We start from the raw sequence: 23,379 nt of genomic DNA, 5'->3' as shown, positions 1-23,379 counted from the left end.
TCCTCCTTGCATCAGGAGCAATTTGTCGATATTTCTACTCTATTGCGCAAAATTATCGCTGGCCTGTGCTGGCCTGGCGTTCGCGCAACCGGCTATTGATATCAAGCTCCATTTGCTTTTTCACAAGCAAACCCTCCTCCCCCCAATCCCGATACCGAAGGCTCAGCCCTCACGACGCACGGAACACTGGGAACAAATTCTTGAAGTGCATCCCCGTTTTGCATTTTGCAGCAAGCACACTCGGTCAAGTGTGAACACAAACGACGACAACTCTCGGGACACGCTCTCGGAACACGGGTCAAGGAAAGCTGTGACGGTGCCTCTTGCCAGGCACCACGACGAAAGGAACGAAAGGCTGTGTGTGTGTGTGTCTGTGCGAATCATGAATAATAAACCCTGCATAGGGGCAGCAGTACGGTGTGCAGCTAGTTCTGGGCTTTATCTCGTACTGCAGGACACGCTGCAGATACTGCACCCTAAATGCAGGACACAAACACACACACAAACATACAGTTTATATTTTGTTTTGTTTCAAAACTCAACGCAAATTCAAAAGCAATGCGCGTGCTACGGTTAGTTAGAAAAATAAGTCACAAGCCAGGTCACACAACTCTTTTTTTTTCCAGAAAAAATCCTCGGAGTTTACACACACACAGCTAACGAAGGACTTTTGTGTTGCAAAAACCTAATTCCCGGACAGGACACAGTTGCCGGCTTCACCGGAGAGAGCACGGCGTTAGCAGTATAGGCTCCTTCGCATGGCTAATTAACACACCATTTTGGGTGAAATATTAACCCCATCCCGTGTTTACCAGCGTAGCGTAGAATGCCACTTTCGGTGCCTAGTTTTCGTTGCAAGTATCGTATCGGGAGTAAATTAATTACACTTCAGACAGAGGACGCTTGAGCGACCTATTGAATATGCAAATTTATGCTGAGTTATCATCCGGACGGTACGGTGGTGTAAATATGACCGGAATACGTTATGAGTGTGGGGCAACTTTGGGGGCAAAAATATGGAAAGAGAGACAGTCACTAACGATCACTCAGAGTAGAGAATTTTTTTTTTGGTTTTGATGAAAGGTTACAGCAAACATTTTGTTTCTAAAATAGAAATTCCGTTTCGTTTTAGACATTGAATTGCATACATTAGGGAACTTTAGGGTGGAGTCCAACTTCTAAGCCCATCTGCTAAGAGCTGAACGGATATTCTTCTAAGCCTATCAATTTTGTAGACTATAACGCGCATCTAGTGGTCAACTTGTCATATTAACACCAAGTAGTTGGTTAGTCAGTCGTCACTAAAGGATGGGATTTGGACCTCATCAAATATTGGCGCTGTTCATTTGAAGTACATCTCATAATTAAACATTCTGCGTTTTTACACATTTCAATCCTTTTTAAAAATAATTATTTCCTTTCTGATTCTGAGGCCAACAATAGGATACCGAACCGTGGATGGAGGATACTTTACATCTAACCCACGCTAGATACAAACACAGCACAGGCAAGGGTATGGATAAGCGCCACTAAGTTATAGATTAAAAACCAATTTTCGACCACCGTGTGCGAATCCCGATAAGCTCTGCTGACAACAAGTCATAACCAACAGCCGGTCCTCCTCCAGCGGGCCACAATCTTTACGATCCACTGTCTCCGCCCCGATTTCGATCCTATCTAGACATTCGGACCACCGGTTTCCCTTTCGTAGCTAGTCCAGATGGATTGATTTCCGAGTGCAGTTTGCATTGGGACGCCGAACGAAGTGTACACGTTTTGTGAAACAAGATGGCACGTTCGAGGAGTACATTGACGCTGGTAGTGGCAACAGCTGCGCTGCTGGTTGCTGTAGGATTTGTTGAGGGAGTTCGCTACACGGGAACGATCGATTGGAGCCGTGTGAGACCGTTGAATGAATTTCCTCACATTGCGGCACGAGTGAGCCAGCTGAAGCCAGAGGTCCCCGTTCAGGATGGAGGATTCAAGGGACCTTCAACGCGCATTGTTGGTGGATCGATTGCTACTGCTGGACAGATTCCTTACCAGGTAATGTCGCAGTGAAAGTGTTGTACACCTCGTATGATTTAAAAATTTATAAAAACCTTCGATATTTAAGGTTGCCGTACTCTCGGACTTAGAATCGGGACAGGCTTTATGCGGTGGTGTCTTGCTGTCCAACAACTACGTCCTAACGGCCGGTGTCTGCGTTGAGAATACGTCCGGTGGTGTGGTCGTGCTCGGTGCACTCAATCTCCAAAATCCGGCCGAAGCTGGCCAGGTCCGGATCGCCTACACTGCCGGTAACGTACGCCTGCACGAGGAGTTCTTGGGAGTGATCTTCCGCAATAATATTGCCGTTATCCGTCTGTCCGAGCCGGTTACGTTTAGTGATCGCATTCAACCGGTGCGCATTCCGGCAGCTACCGATAGCCGTACCTTTGCCGGAGTGTTGGCCACGGTTAGCGGTTTTGGGCGTACGTCCGACTCTAGCACATCCTTCTCGGATGTGTTGCGGTACGTGCGTAATCCCATCATGACCAATGCCGATTGTCACGATACGGCTTGGGGTGGACTGATCGATGGGCAGAAGATGTGCCTACACTACATGGAAGCTCGTGCACCGTGTGACGGAGATGTTGGTGGCCCTATGACAGTGGTGGACGGTGGCAGTACGTTGCTTGTTGGACTGTACTCGTTCGGTTCGGTGCTGGGTTGTGAAAGTGATTGGCCAGCGGTTTTCGTCCGGCTCACCTTCTATCGTCAGTGGATCGTCGCTAATACGGATGTGACGCAGGCATTGTAAAGAGCATGTCGGTCCCAAGTTAAGACGCGTTACACACTGTGAGCCTGTGGTGTAATGTTGTCTCGAAGGTTACCGAACGGGTTTTACTACCGAGCGGTAAAAGCGGTCAATTATTACACCGGCCATAAACCAAAACACCCGGTCAGCAGTCATGTTGTACACAATCATCATGGCTATAAACACAACGTAAAGCGGGACTGATAAGATAGAACAGATGCAAGATGAAATAAAATAAGCAGTTGATCGGTATGTGTTTGTGTATCAACCGCAACACCTATAGGAGGTTGTGTTTTGATTTTTATCTTTAAATTTCATAACATTGTTTAAATTTTCTCCAGAGCGGTGACATGCAGGAAGTTTGAGGTTTGTATCAATTTGGGGCTATAAAGATCTGAGATGCCTTCCCACATTAGAAGCTTATCAATATACGTCAAAGTCTCTCTTACAAATCTCGACGAATGTAGAGACAATATTGATAGACAATTTATCAACATTTTATCTTTTTCTGATTCTGTCTACAACTCGTTAGCTTCAAGGCACATTCTTAGCAAGATTTTGACAAAGTTAAGGAACCAAAGTACAAATAAATGGGACAGCAAAAAATGTAAATCAACACCATGCACAATAACTCTGTCAATCGTCAACTTTTTCCTCCACAATTCATTCATATCCGTGCCACCGGCAAAACTCCTACTTATAATGTTCACACCGTGCGTTTTCATCCTATTTCTGCTTCATCCTGAAGTGAACCACAGTTGGTTGCTCCATACGGAACACTGATTTTGTCGGTGCTTACGGAAGACGTCATGTGTTCGCCCATTTGGCGACTGGATATAGTTGTACGTTAGCACATTTTTCCCACTTCTTCTTTTTGGGGTGAAGATAGGAAGAAAAAGTAGCAAAAAATGCAAAAGTAAATTGAGCCACCGTCGGTGTGGTTTTGACTTTCTTCTTCGTTGACGGTTCTGTGACAGGCGCACAGCAGCCTCACTCTCATTTAATCTTATATGATACGGGTGTGTGCGGGATACGAGCGATTTAGCTTCCAACAACATCCATTCCAACAAAAGCAGGCCAAATTCCTGGTTTTCCTAGCCAAAGACGTAGCCGCTAGACCTGATACTGATAAGCACCAGATTTGTCCTGAGCAGGTCAGAAGGTCCAGTTTAGGTGAAGCTTTAGCATCTATCGATGCTGGGTGCGTTGATGGTGTGTTTCTTTGGTAAACAGCTTTCTCGGCAAGCGACATTTGCACGGCGCGTACACCACACCCTGAGACACCTAGACCGACTTGACGTTCTTCCTCAAAGATCTGTTTGTCTGGATGGTGAAAGATGGTGGAAAGCGAAGGACCGTTTCTCAAAAGGCATCATCAAAACGAACAACGGTTTGCCCGTGCGGATCCTTTTATGGGAATTTAAGGACCCTTCTGAGTCTGTCTGTCTGGCTGTCGGTGAAAGTGTGTGCTTGGCCGCGCAATCATTTCTATCATATTTACTCTTGTTTTGATGGGTTTTTTCTTCGCTTGTCTCTTCTGAAAGTCGCGTCTCCTCTACACAACCGTCGGTGGACACAGCACCAAGCGCTTAGAGATGGCTAAATAAATGGCGAAGGTGTAACCATAGTCCAAATGGAGGAGGAAGCAGCAAAAAAAAAAGTGAGAGACTGCCGGGAGAGCTAAATTTGATTTGATAAAACCACATTACAAAGAGCGGGGATTTGCGATTCGGCAGAAAGTATGTACACCGATACCGAACCACCCGCACGCTACTTTTCCGGCAGAAAAGGATGATGAATTTTTGATGATCACAAAGCATAAAAGGGCAAATAGAAAAGAACTTACATCGATCTCCGCTCGCCCGCCCCACACAGACATTGGCAGCAGCACAATTTGATGAAGATGTATTATAAATTCGATCAAATAATTGAACCCACTTCCGCCGGAACTGGGTATGCAGCATGTATGAGGCGTGGGTGAAAAAAAAACCTTTCAACGACGTTAAACCAAACCCAGACAAGCAGAAAAACAAAGTTGGTTCTTTTTAAGGGAAACAGCTAGGGGTTTTACATTAATTATTCAACTTTCAAGCGATTTTATTAATAGCACAGCACGGCGTAAGGGGTTTTCCAAAAGCAAAACTAAACAAACAATACTTCTCTCGATCGTTACAGCTTGAACACGGAGGGCAACGATTGACACTCAGAATTTAGGAAAACGGTAAGTGATGGAACGAAAATTTTCTTCGCCTTTAACAAGACACCTTTGGGTAGACTGTTTGTATTTTTGGTTCGCGTGGTTGCTTTCTCAGCACTCAGAGCTCAGGTGATGGATTTATATTTTTCAAATTTTTTCACGGTTGATGTTTATTCAAACATTTGTTCCTCGTCCATAATCTACCAATCGCTCTAGATATGTTCGTCTTCGTACCATCCATTTCCAAACATTTTCCTTTTACATTCAAATCTTCTTTTGGAAGACAATGTTTCAGTTCTGGAAATGTTTTAAACTTCAATGGCGGTCTTTATTTATATTTGATTTAGTTTTATCATGTCTTTGGTATTGATATATGATATAATAATGGTCTCTACACGACACGGCCGGAGTTCAAATCCCATCCGGATCATTCTTCGTAGTGAGGACTGCCTATCCAACTACGTAGTATCATACAGGATTAGTAAACCATTCAATGGCTAGCAGGACTTTAAGACAAGAATAAGAAGAAAATATAATAATGTCCAACACTTATTATGGTCCTGTGACATCGTCATCTGTGGTCAAAAGGACAATATCCTCGTAGACTGGACTTATTTTTCAGCTACTCGAGAATAAAATCAAGGAAGCTACAAAAAAAACTGCACGCCAACATCTTCTGAGGTTATGGTGACTAAGCAGGAAATGCCTAGGAAAATTTATTTCCCGAAAAGTTGGGCATCTCGACGGTGCTTCTTTGTATTGTTTTGTCTGCCAAAAATCATAAAAGATGATTTTTGTGTGATAAAGCAGAAAGAATTTCTTTGTGTTTAATGTCAAATTTTGTACTGATCAAATCGGCAACATAAATTTCGTTTCTGCTTTTGCCATTGAGTATACATTTTAAATATCAACTTCAAATGCATTTTTGTAATTTTTAGAGCATTCCAGCAAGGGACAACTGAGAACTACAGTAGAGATACATAAAAGATTCAATTTTGTATTTAACACAGCTGACAACAGCAGCCAGCATAACGCATTCCAGGAATAATTGAAACAGTTACAACGTCAAAGATGTCTATTCTAATCACAAAGATTCCATTTTCATTGACACTTATCCCACCAATCTTTCGCGTATCAAATTTTACATGAAAGATTACTTTTGCAACCAAACGACCGACCTTGGACTATCAACGTGCTTGATTCTAGTTTTAAATGCGTTAAAAAAGAAGAACCAAACAACATGTTCTCTTCAGAAATTTTTTTTTTTTTTCATTTCAAAACGGCATGTCGTTTTCATTTGACGGACACAGCCTTACATAGACGATCGTGGAAAACCGAGACACGAGACAAAATTCAATATCCCTTTTCCGCCATGCTTATTTGTACCGCAGTTCGATACCGGAAACGGATAAATTGACAAGCTCAAAACAAAACAGCAAAAACTGAGCAAAGACCTACAACAACGATAGCAAACCGAGCGAAACATGACCACGTTGGAAAGTATTTTCCGAACGTTCCGATCGATTGGTGTAAGAACTCCATTGAAACGTGTGAAATATTTCCACACCTGCTTCTGCGGACTGGAGTATGGAATGCTGAGCGAAGCTATCTTACCTTCGACCGTAAAGTTTTCTGCTCGCGAAACGGATCGCCACACACATCTATACCGGGCGCGGAAATAAAAACTATCAGGCAAAGGCAAACTCTCTCTCTTTCTCTCTCCCTCGGTACTCGAAAACCAATCGTTATAGATAAAAATAGATTCCTATTAGAACGGACACCTTGCATTCCCCAGGCTGATGCCCACAGCCAGACATCGGCCACGCTGTGCCAAAGTGTTATCCAATACGGTGCACATGTCGCCGCCTTCCACTGACTCCACCACGATGTGCTGCCTCTCTAGCTAATAAACTGACCCGGTTCGAGGCCAGTTCCAATCTCTTTGCAAAAGCAAATCGCCGCGCCTGCTGCTTAGCACCGGAGCTTTATCGGATCGGATTGTAATTGTGCAGCTACAGCAAGAAAGTTTTGATTGTTTTCTCTCTGATCTATTTATCCCGTGCCCTCCTTGTGACAAAAATCCATTGGTGGAAATCTGCTGGAAACGCAATTCGATTTAGCAAAAGCAAATGAGAATAGGACAATGCTTAAAGTTCGAGCAATTTGGACGCGCATTTTCCAAATCATTAAAATGTAACACTAATCCCCGTGCTCGACTGGCCAATTTGGACCAAAATGAAAGGCAATTTAACAATGCGTTGTTACGGGAATTGGAGAAGAACAGACGTAAGGATTTCCAGAAAAAGGATTAGCTTCGTAACCTCAAAAGAGAATAGCTTAGGCTCAGCGCTTAGGCCTAATGCTCCGCAGTCGGTGAGGTTCAGCAAGAAGTTATTAACTATTGAACAGTTCTATTTAATGAACTTTACTACTCGTATAGTTATGTTGGAGGGAGATTGGATTATATTAAACAACATGAGGATAACAGGAAGAGCTTTAGCGAAAGTTGCGCCCTTCGATTGTGTCACAATACATTAAATTATGCATCTATAAATTAAAAAAAGGAGCTTGTCACACGTAAAATATTTTACGGTATTGTGTTTTGACGCCAAAGGACATACACTGTCTAGCCATGTCGAAATTTGATCTAAACTGTTCACCCAACCACGTCATGAATCGATCAGCATCCCCGCCATGCTATCAAAAACAAATCGACATTATGTATCATACGATGGAAAATTAAATCTCCCTTCCGTACACAAAACCATCATCAAACTTAGTCACTTTAACTTTTCTCTTCTGTCGGTTTCTTACTGTTTCCATCTACCGCAAAATAAACCTTCCTCCAGTGATTGACGAAAGGGTTGCTTTCAATTTCCATGCGTCAAAAACACACATACGGCGGCGAGCACACGATATTCAATGTGAAGCAGATTTGATTGAACTCAATTTTGACAGCTTCTCAGTCCCACACATCGTCCTGCCGGTTCGTCTCCTACAGCCTCCACTCCCTCTCTGTCTCTCACAAGTGGATAAAGAAACGATAAAGCGTAAAGCGATAAAGGATTTATTCGAAGGCGACGTTGGTTCAAAATTGCTGAAACCTCAATCCATTCATTCGAATATCCAACCAACCCAACCGACAACGATATCGTCGAGTGACACTTTGTCAATGGGTTTACAAGTTCTCTTAATCACACTTCAGGTAGGAGAAAACGAATGTTTCTATGACCACTTTTTCGAGCGAACACTTGGTCTCATGGTTCGGTTCGGAAATTGTGCCGGATGCAGACAGGCGACGGAAGTTGTACAAACTAATTGGGCAATTTCGAGTTGGAAATGTAGAATTTAAAAATAAATATTAACATTTATTTTTAGAAAGACATAAAATGGAAAGAAACACTAGACATAGACAAAAGGATAGGGCCGAGCCCAACAGATTAAGTCATCAAGCACGCAGTGGTAGAACGGCGGACTCTATCGACACGAGACAGATGACCCGAATCAATCAAAAAATGTCTCAAAATACGCAAAAAAAAATCTCCCAATATTACGGTCCGGTAGAAGTTTAGATGGGAACTCGTTGTTGCTTGCTTGAGTGATTTGCCCGTAATAACTACAAATATTGACTTTTAAATAACTTTCCGCAACTGCATTCGATGATGTGAAGTATCGATCGATGTTGGGAGGGCGGAAGAATTGAGAAACTATTCTGGAAATATATTATCGAAAGACATTTTTCAATCAACTCATTCCTGAGTTCACCGTACTGAACGAGTGGGTTTTAGAAGTAGCTGGTGATGTGAATAATAATTTGGGAAAGACGAATTGAGTTGACTCAATTTGCATATTGCTTGGAAAAGAAGGTTTACCAGCTCAACTGGCATTTGTAGTTGATTTTGTTAGTTTAACATTTTATAAATGTAAATTAGCAACCGTAAGGCTTAGGGTAAACTTCACAATCAACTATATTTGTTTACTGCATACTTTTAGGCGTATAAGTTTAAACAAATTAATCTTATTTTAAATGTAAAAGAAATTATTGCTTTTTGGAGCAAAATGGACAGAAAATTATAAACAATTTTGGAATCAAAACCCAAATGTTATTTAGCTTAGAAGAGGAAGCTTTTTTTCTTACTGAAATCATTTTTATTCCTCAAATCACACCCGAGAAACTCGTTCAAAGTATTCTGTTCGAAAAAAAAACCGTAACGATAAAACAAAATCTCGGCACCACCGATCTAACACAGTTTCGGAAGTATTACCGAAGGAGCCAATAATCAGAATGCCAAAACAAGAAAACTTGTTAAGAAACCAAAAACGTGCTTTCAGTCGCAGAAAACAAGCGAAGCAGCGACATAAAAATAACCCCCCAAACACTGGTGCCATTAACCATCTATATCCCGCCAAAGAGATGCCTGATGGTGACGAACGAGAAAATGGTAAATCATTGCCATCAATTGCGGCCGTATCCCCATCTGCATCACACCTAAAAGCTTCAAGTTGTTTTCATCGGTGGCACCGTACGTCATCTGCGTCGGGTGGGAAGTAGCAATCGGGAAAATTACAACACCCACCATCACCAACAGGACGAGCAGCAGCAGCATCAGGAAGCAGTCGAAAAACCAAACCACCATAAAGCCTTTTGCTTGACTTTGTTTTTAGCACATCCGGCAAGGGAAACCCGTCAAATGCGATAATAATGGGGAAAAAGCTAAATAGAGAGTAGCGGTACGCAATTTCACGCCGTCTCGTTTAGTAGATTAGTTTGCTGTGCTTTGAATATTTGAAAATGAATAATTTGAAAAATAAGTAAAACAAAATACGACAGAACCGGGATTCTGACGAGATTCCTGACGAGCCCGGTAGGGTCCATTAAGTCATGAAGAGGATGTCACACGTGCTTGAAACTTATTACTTCATTATAATTGAACATGATAAAGCACAGATATTGACTAAGCTTAAATCAAAATTGATGAAACATTTGTCATTTTCGAATTAGTCATTGTGATCGTCATCTGAGATGAGATAGCATCTTAACATCAAACTTGATACTGTTGTCCAATCGCGTCCATACTGCCCTTCCCTAACAAGTGTTTATTCTTGTGAAATCATCCGAAAAACACCGTCTAACTGTGGCGCTTTTCTAAACAAACGAAAAAGGACTTCCATCACCAATGGTGGACTACTTCCAGCGTAGGCGCCTAAGTAGCCGGTTAATCGCATAGTCTTGTGCTACGCGAAAGAGAAGTGCTTTTCATCTTAGCCTCTAGGGGCCACGATACGATCGAGCCTAACCAATCGGATTCCGCCTCAAGAGCTTAATGCCCCACGCAAGTACTTCGAGTGTGTGTTTGCTTCTACAGCAGTACTGTAGAGCCTCTCCCACACAAACAAGCTTGTCTGCAGCCATTAAACGCTCCCACAGCATCACCACTTTCGCGCTGTTTTCTCTCATTTTCATCTACATTTTCCGCCTCATTTTCACGGTCGACATTTATTTTCACATCAACAATGTGCCTCTTTCCGCAATGTGCAACTAAGTCGATATTTCTTTGCCAAGCCGGGTGGTTTGTTTTGCCAAACGGTGAGGAGACAAATTACCATACAACTGCGCCTCCGTTTGAACGCCTCGGGGCGAAGGATGAAAGGGCGTTGTAGTGCTATGTGAAACCCCGTAACAGTAGTAGAAAGGCACTATTTTTAGTAAGAACGCTCGCTAACGCTCGCTTTCCGCTAACCACGGGCACGGTTCTCGGTAGGGCTGTATTTAAACGATCCCGCGCGTACCCTCGGGGCTTTACAGTTTGTATCGATTTTTGCACCTTTTGATGGGTGGCTTACGGTTGAATGGGTTTCCGGTGGTTGGTTGGCTGCCGCGACTGCTATTGGCACATTGTATGGCGAGGCATTTTCCCCATCTCGGTGTGTCCCATCCGAAAAATACGACCAATACGAAGGGATGGAGACGCAGCTTCTGTTGTTGACTTTGTGGTCATCAACGTTCAATACAGAAGGAAAGAAGTGGAACATATATCCCGGGGGAGGCAGATGATATTGGAACGTTTCCAATCGCAATGGAAATGGTGGTGTGAGTGAGAATTAGACAACGTTCGGAAGGGCGTTTCGTAGTGTGGAATCAATAATTTTAAAATGCAAATTCGAAATATATACATATATGCGAAAAGGGGATGGACATCCGGTGAGTTCTGGTTGATATTTTTCGCTATACTGAGAGGCCTTTGAATTTTTGGTAGTCCTATTTGATTCATCATAGTCTCTATGTGTTGTCATGTTGACATAAAATAATTTAAATATAAGATGTCTTTATTGTACAAAATAATCATGTTGATGCATAACCATCTTGTTTCCGTATTAATGTTGGTTTAAAAACCATGCAATAAATGTAGTAAAACATCTCATTACAAAGAGTAATTTATAGCACACAGAACAGCCAATTCTTTTTGCCGGAACAGCTCTCCCAACGGTGGAGGAATAAAACTCGTTTAAATTACAAAGCTCCACAGTAGCATGCATAATGAATCACAACGAATCCATCCACCTCCCCATTTGGCTGTTAGCTCAACACATATATAAAGCTAAAATTAATGTCACCTTGGAATATGGTATTCCAAAACAGTCCACCAGCACAGATTGCTAATGTAGAAAAAGTACAAAGTTTCGCCTCAATTGCCGGAAAACCAACGCACCAAAGCATGGCAAGCTAAAGCTTTCCTCCTTTCTACCCTACGTCATAAATCAATTGATCTTGCCTCCTCCGAGACTCCGTCCTACGCAAACTTTCCACATCCAGCCACGTGGTTCTGGTTAAGTCAGGTCCAACAGCCAACGAGCAACTTCCACAACAAGGAGAAACATCAGCAATAAAACTCCTGAAGAAAGTGGGAGAGTTTTTTTTTGTTGTCATTGGGGATATCCCTATTTTCTTCCTTGAAGGATAGCCATGAGGTCATGACCTAGCATCTGTATTGCTTCCTTCTGGCACGGCCACATACGTTCGGTGGTGTTAATCAACGATATTGTGCTGCTAGCAGCATCCCAAGTTTGGAGAAGCATTTTTTTTGTTGCCAATTTTCATTAGCAAATAAATATTGTTATTAGGAATCGATCCTAAAACTTGCTAATTAAAGATTAAGGATGACTAAAAACAGATATTCCTTACATCAGGAGTCTCTCTTCCAACGGGGCAAACATTACTACTTCTGTAGCATTTATTCGCATATGCTCGTCGTCTGTGCGTCATAACTCTTCCGAGTTCAAGCGGACTACACACAAAAACACGTCCGAATGAAAGATAGATGGTTATCTTGAATCCTTTGCTGTCTGTCGCTTGGTAATATATTTTCGTATCATCCCAGCAGGAAAGAGCTACAAAAATACTTCCTACCGAAATACACTCCACTGACCGGATCCGTGATGGTTTCATCGACTAATACCGGAAGCGACAGCTTCCCTGCTGAGCAGGTAAATTTGTATCCATTCATCTTCATACAGTCGTATCGCGCTATATCAAACCCATCAAAGTAAGACACCTGGGAAAATGGAACGTTTTTTTTTTCTGTAATGCGACTTTTGCTGACGGAGACGTCCAAAAGTTGAGTATATTCTCGTATGGGAAATACAAACGAAAAGTAAGTCTCCTACCTAAGGGGAATCTACTGCAGATGTGGCATCAAATTTATTTCCCAAAACTTCACAGGAACTCACCGTCAAAAGGCAACCTTCATCCGGAACGGTAGAGTTGCCGGAAGTTCGATGACTGTAACTGTTGGAAGACCTTGCACATACATGATGGCGTAGCCTACGGATGTGGCCTGCGGTTGGCATGTTGGTGAAACTCGCACGCAATCTTCCTCCGCAAATGGTCCCGTGGCCAGGTGTGCGTGCGTATACACACCAACGTCTGCCACGTTATCTGTCAGTCAGCAGAAACGCGAATCGTTGGGCGCGAGGACCCAACTCTTTCCCCCACAAGGCTAGCGAGCCAATTCACGTACATGAACAAACACCCTCCAGAGGTGGAAAATGTTAAAACTAATGATATTTATTCTGGACTTCTTCACTACAGTCACTATGACCTAGCAGACCTACCGGGCAGAGGAGAAAGATAGATGACGCTGTACTGCTTGTTTATTCTTACCCTTTTCTTTTTGCCGGACATACTCACACTCGGGCACTGGCACTGTCCGTTCGTACCGTGACCGAAATGGGGCCGACCGAAGGAAACCGACCAGAGACAATGCAATGCGCATCATGCATATGCATGATTCACATGGTTTTGTGCCCTCCGGGAGAGTAAGCTGTTCCTTCCCATTTTTTGTTTTGTTCCTGGCTTCAAATGGATGGGATGGAACTGGCAAACGGGTGAGCAAAATATTGCGACAAAGTGCACCAAACTGTGGCTTGGTAGCCGTATAGGTGTGGTACAAGAAACAGAAGGAACAAAACTACTCTCCTACCTCTGCGTCGTCATTCCTTTTTTGAGGCCTCTAAGCTTTATATCACATTTTTTATCATAACTCCTTGCGAGGTTTTTTTTTCGTCATGAACGGTTGGTGGTCCTGGTCGCAACATATATCCCACGCCTAACCACGAAGTGGATTCAATTTTCCATCCTTGCAAGCGCACATCCATTCTAGCAACAACTACAAGAACCCGCAGGGAGAAGGTGTGAGGGACAACTTTGCCAACTCTTCTTGATGGAAGGCAACCACACACACACGAGGTAAGCTCAAGCTCACACTGTAGTACGCGTAGTATCGTTCGCGAACCTACCCTTAAGCGTTTCCTTTGGGGAGAGCGCACAACAAAAAAGGGACTCCCGCGGTGAAGCTAAAATAAATAAAATTGACAATTCAACGGTATAGCACGATATGGCGGGTGTGGTCGACAGTGAGAGACAAATTGGAACGGAATGTCCTAAAGCCTTTTTTGCATCAATTTTTTTATATTTTTGGTTTTTTACCGTTTTATTCATGCACCTGTCCTGTGCCACATGCTGTCGCACAAAAAAAGGGGAGAAAATGTTGCTGTGTCATTTACATTTGGGATTTTTCATCCTGATTCTGTTACATTTTTTTTTGCATTCTGTGTGTACGTGCCATCATCATTACTGACACGGTTAGAGAAGCTGATCATCTCGTCCATCCACAAACCGTCCATATCACACGCACCACTAATTGGCGCTGTATGGAATGTTGCGACGTGGCAACGAAAGCGAGAAATTGTCCGATTTTGTTGCGTCAGAGCATTATGCATTTATGATTTTTTCCGTCTTTTTGTTACACGTGTAACGATTCATGTTAAATTGGATTTAATGCCACACGACCGGGATGATTTATTTGGTTTTGCTTTGCTTGCTGTTGCTAACGATCACATTGCATTCCGAGGAAGCAGGTGCAAAAAGCGATCGGTAAAAGTACAGAATGCAACATTAAACTTATTGTGATGCAACCTATCAACTTCGGAGAGGGATAAAGGAAACGAGGTGGAAGGACAGACACACAAAAAGGGTTCGTAAGAAGATGAAAAATTTAATTACAACTTACACTTGAGCAATTTTAGTATAATCCTCCTTGCATGAGATGATACTACATTTTACAGACTATAAATAATATATGCAGTGCCCAAAAGTATGCATTCCGTAAACATAATATCGTTTGAAAGGTTTTAATAGGTGTCTGAACATAGTTTCTTCAAGTGTTAGGTCTAGGATCGTTCTCGGAAGTCCACAAAACCTTTTCCGGTGATCTTCTTCATCTCTCTTCGGGTGATATTTATTCTTATAAATTTGATATAATATTTCCAAGCGCTTGGATCAACCTTACAACTAGGTAAACACCACTCATTACTTGATTATTTAAAAAATGGCTTAATGTTTAGAATTCCTACGACAACTGTTACAACGGAGACATACCAAACATTTCGTTGTTCAAACAACTATTCAAACACTTTGCCAATTGCTTATCAATGCATATCAAAGAAGAGCAAAAAAAAAACTGTGGCCCATTTACAGGTGCGCAGAAGCAGCATACCAGGTTCGTAAGGGATTAAATAATAAATTCATCTCAAAACACGTGCTCTCCATTATGCATATGAATTCCATTACATACCCTTGTCAAAGCGTATGTGTAGCTCGCCAGGAACGCTAGCCGCAGTATAAATCAGAATACATTTGAATAATTTCTCACACGTTTTTGATATTTCGATACACATTCGAAAGCGTTAGGAACAATTCGAAAAAGACTACATTGGTCCTAGCTACCTTCAGGGGAGAAGAGGATTGGAAAATTGCAACCAATTCCATGGGGATGATCAGATCGGGATCCTCTTGTTTACCTCGAATGGATACGCTCAAACACTGACGCCAAAATGCATATTGACAGATGGATTAATAATCAGTTTGTAAACGATGTCTCTCCTGGAACGGCGAATCAATATTTTATTCGATGTAATATTTGTCTGTGGTGTCATAAACTATTTAACGAATGGATTGCGTCTAGACCTCTGACAATAATAATTTGGGGAGCCGAAATGGCAATCAATACACAGCTGGTAGGTATTCTGATTTGCTCTGCTACGGACTATGATGGCCATTGCATTATTTGTACTTGCGGGTATAATTGAGTATTGCACAGCTTGTTTCCTAGCTGGTATATGTAACAGGTGGACGAGGACTGTAACAACGACAGCACACCAAAAAAAAAAACGACATCATGGAAATAAATTTAGCACCAGCCATATCCCGAAGTAACATGCTGTAATAAGCTTGCGAATGGAAACGGTGTATCGAGTCTAGGACCAAACCGCTTTCGAAGGCTCAGAGTAGTATGTTCCTTCCTACGACATAACAGCAATTGGATTATCATCGCTATTTGGGCATCGCGTCTGGATGGGTTTGAAAGTGTCATTCTCATCGAAATGAAAACGAGGCACGTGTAGGAGTGGTGGTCTTTCGGAAAAGGTCATTTATCGATTGCAAAATTGAGACAGAGGCAGCTACCCAACGCAGCAACAAAAATGAATAAATGTGGAACCTATATGTTGCTCATCGCAAACGACCGGCACTCGAACTAGTGGCCGATAAGCAGAAACATTAGTTCACCGATTTCAAACCCCGAACAGTATTTAAGTGGGTTGATAGAAGGGTGGGAAGGGTCGTTTTATCACACGCAATCTCCTCCGCTATGTCCTAATTCGGGACAGATAACGACTGCCAGAAACTGTTTGTCACCTTTAGTTCGTGAGTTGTAATCAACTGTAATGAAGCAGAGATAATTGCATCAGACGAGGTCTAATTCTCTTTACTCTTCAATTATCCTCACATGCTACAATCAATTTTTATAGAACGTTTTTATTTCTATTGGGCAGACCCACTAGGTGCTAGGTCCAGCAAGTCATGTGAACGATTTATTTAAATTATTTATATTATATAAAATTATCCTAGTCAATCCAAACTTTACATCTTTTAATCTATGAAAATTCTCGGCAATACGGAACGCTCGCAATAATTATAGTAAATAAATAAAATAAATAAATAATCTATGGAAATTGTTTTATTTATTTGGTCAGTTTTGGGTGCATTTTTGAGGTGTATCCTTCCATATTTGATAATGTTAAGGTTTTCGAAACATATTTTTATCACAAGGAGAGTTCAAGTGCGGAATCAAAATTCTTCACACGTCGTTACAGACCTTACAGGAATGACCTTCAATATCTTCCTGATAATACACACTTCTCGCATGAGTTCAACGATCGTCTTCGACCATATGTTGCATCACACACTCACCAACGTTTCGACTCCATAAGCTTAAAAATACATCCGCGCATCCGTGTATTTAAATTGCGTCATGACAAATTCTATTCCCGCGTACTAAAACTAGAGCAGTCGTCGTATTATTTATTTTTTTCGTTGTTAGTACGCCTTTTTTCCAAACGAAACAACGGCGGAATGTGTGTTTGGCGTACCTTCTTTCCGGAGGTGTCTCACGGTGCACGACAAACTGAACCGAGGATGTAAAAACAGAACATACATGTCTTCTGTTTTGGCGTTAGGCAACGGCAAACAAATACCATCTTTCTTGCTGCTGACTGCATCGGAAAAGAAGTCCATACTTTGGTGAGCGAGGGACATAAATTTCGATTAGGGAAGAACAAGATGGAGCGGCAAAAAACCACCCCGCGTACACACAAACACGTACGGCCGGTCGAGACGTGTTGTGTTAGGAAACGGACAAAACGATATTCTTCTGCTGCTATGCGACAACACAACCAGCAACGATCGGAATGAAAAACACATCATCTTCCAGCCGCAGATAGCGACGGATCGGAGCACTGGCTGCTGTCGGTAGATGTGAAATGTGTCGATGGTTGTGCTGAATGATGGGCGTTGAAACAGGTTGCCCGCCCATTTGCCTCTGCACCACAGGCAGACCGTCGGACATACCATTACTCTGTATCTGCACGGTCGACGAATGCATCGGTTCTTGGGTTTGAAGCTGCAGTGCAATCGAACTGGCTTTCCTATCGGGGGCTCCAATCTTCCATACTGCAGTGAGATGTGGTCGTTTAGTGAGCAATTTTCAATTTGCGAGACTTTTATTACCTTTTCTTTGGGACGGGCGGGCAGACGAAAGGCAGGAAGGAAGGTGTGCTAGGGAAAGCGTTCAAAATGTGATGACAATTTTCCACATCAATATCAACGATCGAGGAAGCCTACGCCACAACACTACACTAGCTGGCAAAGGTAAACATACTTTAAGGACTTGTATGCATCATTTGGGTGGTAGCAAAAGTTCTTTTTAGTAATTTTATATATTGAAGTAGTAGTATCCAAAGAAAAATATATGATGACCGATCACTCTGCCGATTGGATTCTCTTGTTACAGCAGCATAATGATGAACAATCCGATGGCGATGATTTCAAAGCATAAAAACTCGCTCTTAACTGTATTGTGGCCGATTGGAGAAACATCTTATATTGCAGACTGCAATTAATTTCTTTAGTTCATCATTCCAGTCTTCTCCCTTAAAACTGAAATGGACAAATTTTAGTTCTTTTTTAGTAAATAAAGCATTGTTATAGTTACTAAGTCAACTATTTTATTCAAATGACATTGAGTATGATTATTAGAATAACAATTTCACAAATTTAAGACAAATATCCAGTAGCGTCTAAAAACCTCATCAACTTCAACATCCACCTAATACACGCAAAAAAAGAACTAATTGTAAAAAGGAAAATTTAGGTCAACTTCATTTTATTACCATCCGGATCGTATATCATCCGATACCTTGGCTCGAAAAGTTCATTCGATTTATGATACACAGTGTACGCCCCAGCGAACTTGCCGAACTTCCTCCACTTTACAATAGGTAAACTACCGTCCAACGGTGCCAGTGTTCGGGACGCCCACCTAATTCTGGAAGAGCTCCAAACAACTCTACTCCACAGGAAAATAACCGAACGGCGAGAGTGTGTATGTAATAGCAATTAGCACATCCGTCAGTCAGTCTGAGTTGAGTGCATTGTTGTGGATGGGAGGTTTTTTTTTCGCCCCCTTCCTCGTCGTCCACACCAACAGCAATGCCTTCCGGAATGGTGGCGGCGGTTGGCTTTTTTCTTTTTTTTTTTTTTGGCACCGGAAAAACCACGAAAGTTGCACCACTATCAACAACGTCCGGAATCGATGCAATGTCCATCCGAAACGTCCGACGAACATAGTGCGAAGCAGCTGGGGTTTTTCGCGGAAATTCGTCGAGCTAAATTGGCTGGGGCGTAAGTCGATTCCGGTGTTTTTGGACAAACGGCTGGCTACAAAAAAAAGTTTAGCACCTGCTTAAGAGGATTCATTATTAGGCAAGCGAATCCGTGTGTTTTTCGACTTTGAGCAAAAGATTATTCAGCTCGTCACGCTGGAAAAACTGGATTCGTCGAAGGGGAAAATATTTATCGAATAACAGGCAAGATTTAATAGCTTAAACTTGATCCGTGATTAAACGCCCAAACTGATGATCTCTTAAAATTCTACGTTCATGATGAAATAATGCCAATCTTCCTGAGCAGCCGCCTAATGACTGGCGCTCTAGACACGATTGCGATCAAAACAAATTTTGCTTCAGCGACCAGTAGGATTCAATATGGGTCTTTTTTATCACAATCACTGATCTCGTTCTGTGATTATCTTAAATGATCTTCCCTTTCAAACGGAGATGTGGAACAAGTTAGCCACAATATGTTTCTGAGCTTCCTTTTTTATTTTTTGGTCTAGGCACCTAGCTAGAGGTCAGGCACGGTCGCTTCATCATCTCGAACGTCTCGATCGTCGAAAAGGAAAGGCTGGTGATTTGAATATTTTCTAAAGAAATCTTCAAACACAGATCATTGACTAATTTGGCCATAGCTGCTCCAAATTAACAGATTACAAAGCATAATTTTCACTAGACACAACTGACCGATATAACAAACGATGGATGAGTTAGAAGGGATAGCTAGGACACAAGACCAACGCATGACAATTACATGCCCAATGATTGATGATGCAGAATGCTCATACATTTAAATCCAGATTGAACATCAAATCAAAATGCCTTCATCACCGAACTGCACCCACTGCTGTACGCTCTTTGATGTTTGTGGAGTGTTTAAATTAGTAAATCGAGCACCCAAGCGGAACGTCCATTGCCATCACCATTGTCGTGTTGCATAACATTATTAATTCCTTCGATCGTAAATCCGGCTTTCCGGAAACGAACGGATCCATGCGCTATGTCCCCCGCCTCTTCCATTTCTCGCCACAAACCACGTGAGCTTACATGCAAACTCTTATAAATATTGATACACTTATCCGAGGGTCAGAGTGGAGCAAGTGCACATGCCAACACGAAGGTACCCCCGCAGCAAGAGGTGCAGTTTGTATTGATCTTGAACATCGAACTAAATGACAAATTGAATTGTAGTTGAAGGGAAAAGGTTGTCTGAAGGGTATTAAACATGAACCTGAAACATCGCGTGCAATTAAACTAGTTTTCCCCACCCCAATAGAAACCCCCGTCCAGATAGGTACTTCAAAGGTGCTAATTTTCCAATAAGAAAACAATGGTAGCTGTTTAGAGCGTGTAACAAAATCAATAGGCATAAATTAACAAAACTACCAACTGTCAGCAGGCTTCTGCGGCACACTGACCAAGTCGCCGAATAAGACATTCTATTTGTCGCTTCCAACCAATTACCACCCTTCGGCAGTAGATGCATGACCTTAGTAGCTGTGCTAACACTACCACCACCGACTCCGTCCCATTGCTAATTGGTTTAGCGTAGAATCAACTGTACAGGTTCCAATTATCAGCTCACATAGCATCACTTTAGTGTGTCGCTCACTTACTACGATACGATACGATTTGTTTTAATTAAGGAATATGTGTCCTGCCATCTTCAACAATCTGCTGGCTGGAAAGATGCTTATGGTGGTATCCAAAAGGACCACTTAAAAAATCTCCTGAGAAATAGCGTACTCGGAACAGGAGCGCCGATAGGGAATACATCCCCTTTAATCGCTTTATCGCTCTGGTTGTCGTCGTCTTCATACTTCCGAAGAGCATACCATTTTCCCATCCCATTAAAGTCCTTTTTTCGTGCCGCTTTGTTCTCTCTTTCACTCGTCTAATGATCTACGGAATGTACCATCAAGTACCATGGTTCGCCACGTTCCGGTCCTCGGTCGGCTGGAAGCCTACAAAGCATAAAAAATTAAGTTATGATGTCTCCGTGGTTCAGCGTGCTGGGTGAATCGGGGTAAGCGGAATACTTGAGGGTTGTAGTGGGCAGTGATTAATAAATCGTTTCCTCATTTCGCCATAAGCCAGTAAGCGATGAAGGCAACGGAACGGTGTGACGTGGGAACAATGATGGCAAAAGATGTTGTTGCACTCTCCCTAACGATAGCGGAACGAACGTAACGTAATTGATTCACCTTCTGCGCCCCGAGGATCAAACAAACGATCGCTCATGGGTGTAGAGAGAGAGAGAGAGAGAGAGAGAGAGAAAGAGGGAGAGAGCATATACATTCTTGCATTGTTCGATGAACGTTTGGCCCATTTATATTCCTAGTAAATGCAGCTCATGCCTCAGAGACATGAGTTCTGTCTAAGAAACGAGGCAAAGCTCTCAGCCGTATATGAGAAAGATTTTCGACTTCCTCTGTCTGGAAAGATTGTGCAATGCCAGCTAAGGTGGAGAGCTCTATGTTAAGCTCTTCACCTTCCAATGGACAAGTCACCTCATGTGAATGACACCATACTACTTGGCAAGCTTTTTTGGCGTTTCACAAGGGTAGAGGAAGCTCGTCGAAGGGAGTTCGTCGAAGGGAGCTCGTCGAAGGGAGCTCGTCGAAGGGAGCTCGTCGAAGGGAGCTCGTCGAAGGGAGCTCGTCGAAGGGAGCTCGTCGAAGGGAGCTCGTCGAAGGGAGCTCGTCGAAGGGAGTTCGTCGAAGGGAGCTCGTCGAAAGGAGCTCGTCGAAAGGAGCTCGTCGAAAGGAGCTCGTCGAAGGGAGCTCGTCGAAGGGAGCTCGTCGAAGGGAGCTCGTCGAAGGGAGCTCGTCGAAGGGAGCTCGTCGAAGGGAGCTCGTCGAAGGGAGCTCGTCGAAGGGAGCTCGTCGAAGAGAGCTCGTCGAAGGGAGCTCGTCGAAGGGAGCTCGTCGAAGGGAGCTCGTCGAAGGGAGCTCGTCGAAGGGAGCTCGTCGAAGGGAGCTCGTCGAAGGGAGCTCGTCGAAGGGAGCTCGTCGAAGGGAGCTCATCGAAGGGAGCTCGTCGAAGGGAGCTCGTCGAAGGGAGCACATTGAAGGAAGCTCGTCGAAGTGACCTCGTCAAAGGGAGCACATTGAAGGAAGCTCGTCAAAGTGACCTCAGCGAAGGGACCAATAGACTCACCAATAGACTCATCTTTAGTCGTATTTAATAGAATCGTTCGTAGTAGAATCATCACCAGATGGAACACAAATTAACAGACTCACAGTAATTGATTCTCCCTCATCAGTCCAACTAAATACACTTCATCGTGGACAGTCAGTTCCCTCAATAAGGGGAGATAACTGGGTGTGAGAAAAAAAAGACAATAATCGGCAAGCACTGATTGACCAGGGGAAATTTCTGGAAAAACGTGCTGCTTCGTTAATCTTCGCCTCACCGAATGGTACCCACGTTCAGTCGATATGTCTTCCGGCGGTTTTTCCGGGACTTAGTAAGCACGTTGAACGCATAAATTGTGTGCTTTTATTGTGGATGAAGAATGTGATTCGGTGGTTTAATGCACCGAGACACTTTGATTGTTCTCTCTTTTGGAAACTTGGTCAAGTGCAAAAATCTTTCCGATCGGAACTTTTCTTTGATGTTTTCTTACGCACGCCCCTAAGGTTTAACGTAGTAAGATAATAAAAGTTAACCGATGTAGAAAATATTTGCGCCATGTTAATAAACGAGAAAACGTGACGGAGCAGTTTTCGTAAACAACCAGTTCCAGCAACCGGTTGACCAAAACAACCAAAACTAATCAAATATCTTCTTCATGGATTTTTCTCGGTTATTTTTAAACCGTTCACAAAAAGCATAGAATGTAGGAGGGGGACGAAGATGGACGAAGAAGCGACGCCGGCTTCTGACCTTCGACGACCCCGTACTGTACGGCCATGCGTTATCGGAGTGAGTTTTTTGTTTGGTCTCCAACTTGGCGTTTCGTAGGCGCTAACCAACACAAAACAGCAGCTTAACCAAGGGCGAAGAGCGATAACCACCCCTAACCCCGTACCATGCTGTGGACAAAACATGCACGCACCGGTGCCACGAGAATTTTCGGTTGAACGATTAAGGTAGAAGGAATGTTTACTCACGTTGAAGCGGTTCTGGTGCGGCGCGTTATAATCGGTGACGGCAGCTGCAGATGAGATGGGCTGGAGGGAATGCTAGACACTGGCGGTGGCGGTGCCGGTGTCTTGGTTGGTGTGATCAAGCCGGTTGCCGGTTTGTCGTCGGCCGTAATCTGAATACTGCTGGACATGATGGTTGGATGGATGGATGGATTCGTTCCTGCTGTGTGTTCTATAAGCTCTTGTTGGGAAAATGGTGTGCTTTCTTCGCCTGGCCTTCGCGTTTGGCGTCAAGAACTGCAGCCTCCTCTTTTGGGCTCGGGAGATTTATTCGATTATTGTTGCACTCTTCACTCACACACGTATTGGTACACGAATAATGCACAAACAGCAGTTTTCAATGGTTGATAGCTTTTGGCACAACTTTTCACCACACTAAATCAAACGCCAAGCAAAGAACACAGCACGAGAAACTACTTTTGCACCGAAAATGCGGGTTGCTT

The 23,379-nt window shown here is 43.0% G+C and overlaps 5 protein-coding genes across 7 annotated transcripts in view; 4 read left to right on the top strand and 1 right to left on the bottom strand.

The window, feature by feature from the left end:
- LOC126561112 (gamma-soluble NSF attachment protein) overlaps nt 1-23,379 on the top strand; it is a 487,575-nt gene that overhangs the window by 96,803 nt on the left and 367,393 nt on the right. The gene's annotated exons all lie outside the window — the stretch shown is intronic.
- Nucleotides 1-23,379, bottom strand: part of LOC126563195 (cold shock domain-containing protein CG9705) — a 186,540-nt gene that overhangs the window by 5,281 nt on the left and 157,880 nt on the right. The window contains exon 2 of the mRNA XM_050219821.1: nt 22,901-23,072. Coding sequence (XP_050075778.1) covers nt 22,901-23,067 — 167 coding nt within the window. The 5' untranslated portion in view covers nt 23,068-23,072. The remainder of the gene's footprint in view (nt 1-22,900; nt 23,073-23,379) is intronic.
- Nucleotides 1-23,379, top strand: part of LOC126562375 (arginine kinase) — a 310,846-nt gene that overhangs the window by 130,652 nt on the left and 156,815 nt on the right. The gene's annotated exons all lie outside the window — the stretch shown is intronic.
- LOC126562648 (brachyurin-like) lies at nt 1,789-2,803 on the top strand. Its single transcript, XM_050219209.1, has 2 exons — nt 1,789-2,046; nt 2,117-2,803. The coding sequence occupies exons 1-2, from the start codon at nt 1,789-1,791 to the stop codon at nt 2,801-2,803; spliced, it is 945 nt and encodes a 314-aa protein (XP_050075166.1).
- LOC126563457 (uncharacterized) overlaps nt 4,257-23,379 on the top strand; it is a 420,587-nt gene continuing 401,464 nt past the window's right edge. The window contains exon 1 of the mRNA XM_050220102.1: nt 4,257-4,266. The gene's annotated coding sequence lies outside the window, so the exon portion shown is untranslated. The remainder of the gene's footprint in view (nt 4,267-23,379) is intronic.

This window comes from Anopheles maculipalpis, chromosome 3RL, assembly GCF_943734695.1.
Source record: "Anopheles maculipalpis chromosome 3RL, idAnoMacuDA_375_x, whole genome shotgun sequence".
NCBI classification, from domain to species: domain Eukaryota; kingdom Metazoa; phylum Arthropoda; class Insecta; order Diptera; family Culicidae; genus Anopheles; species Anopheles maculipalpis.
The sequence above is the reverse complement of the archived record's forward strand: the minus strand, read 5'-3'. Positions and strand labels throughout refer to the sequence as shown.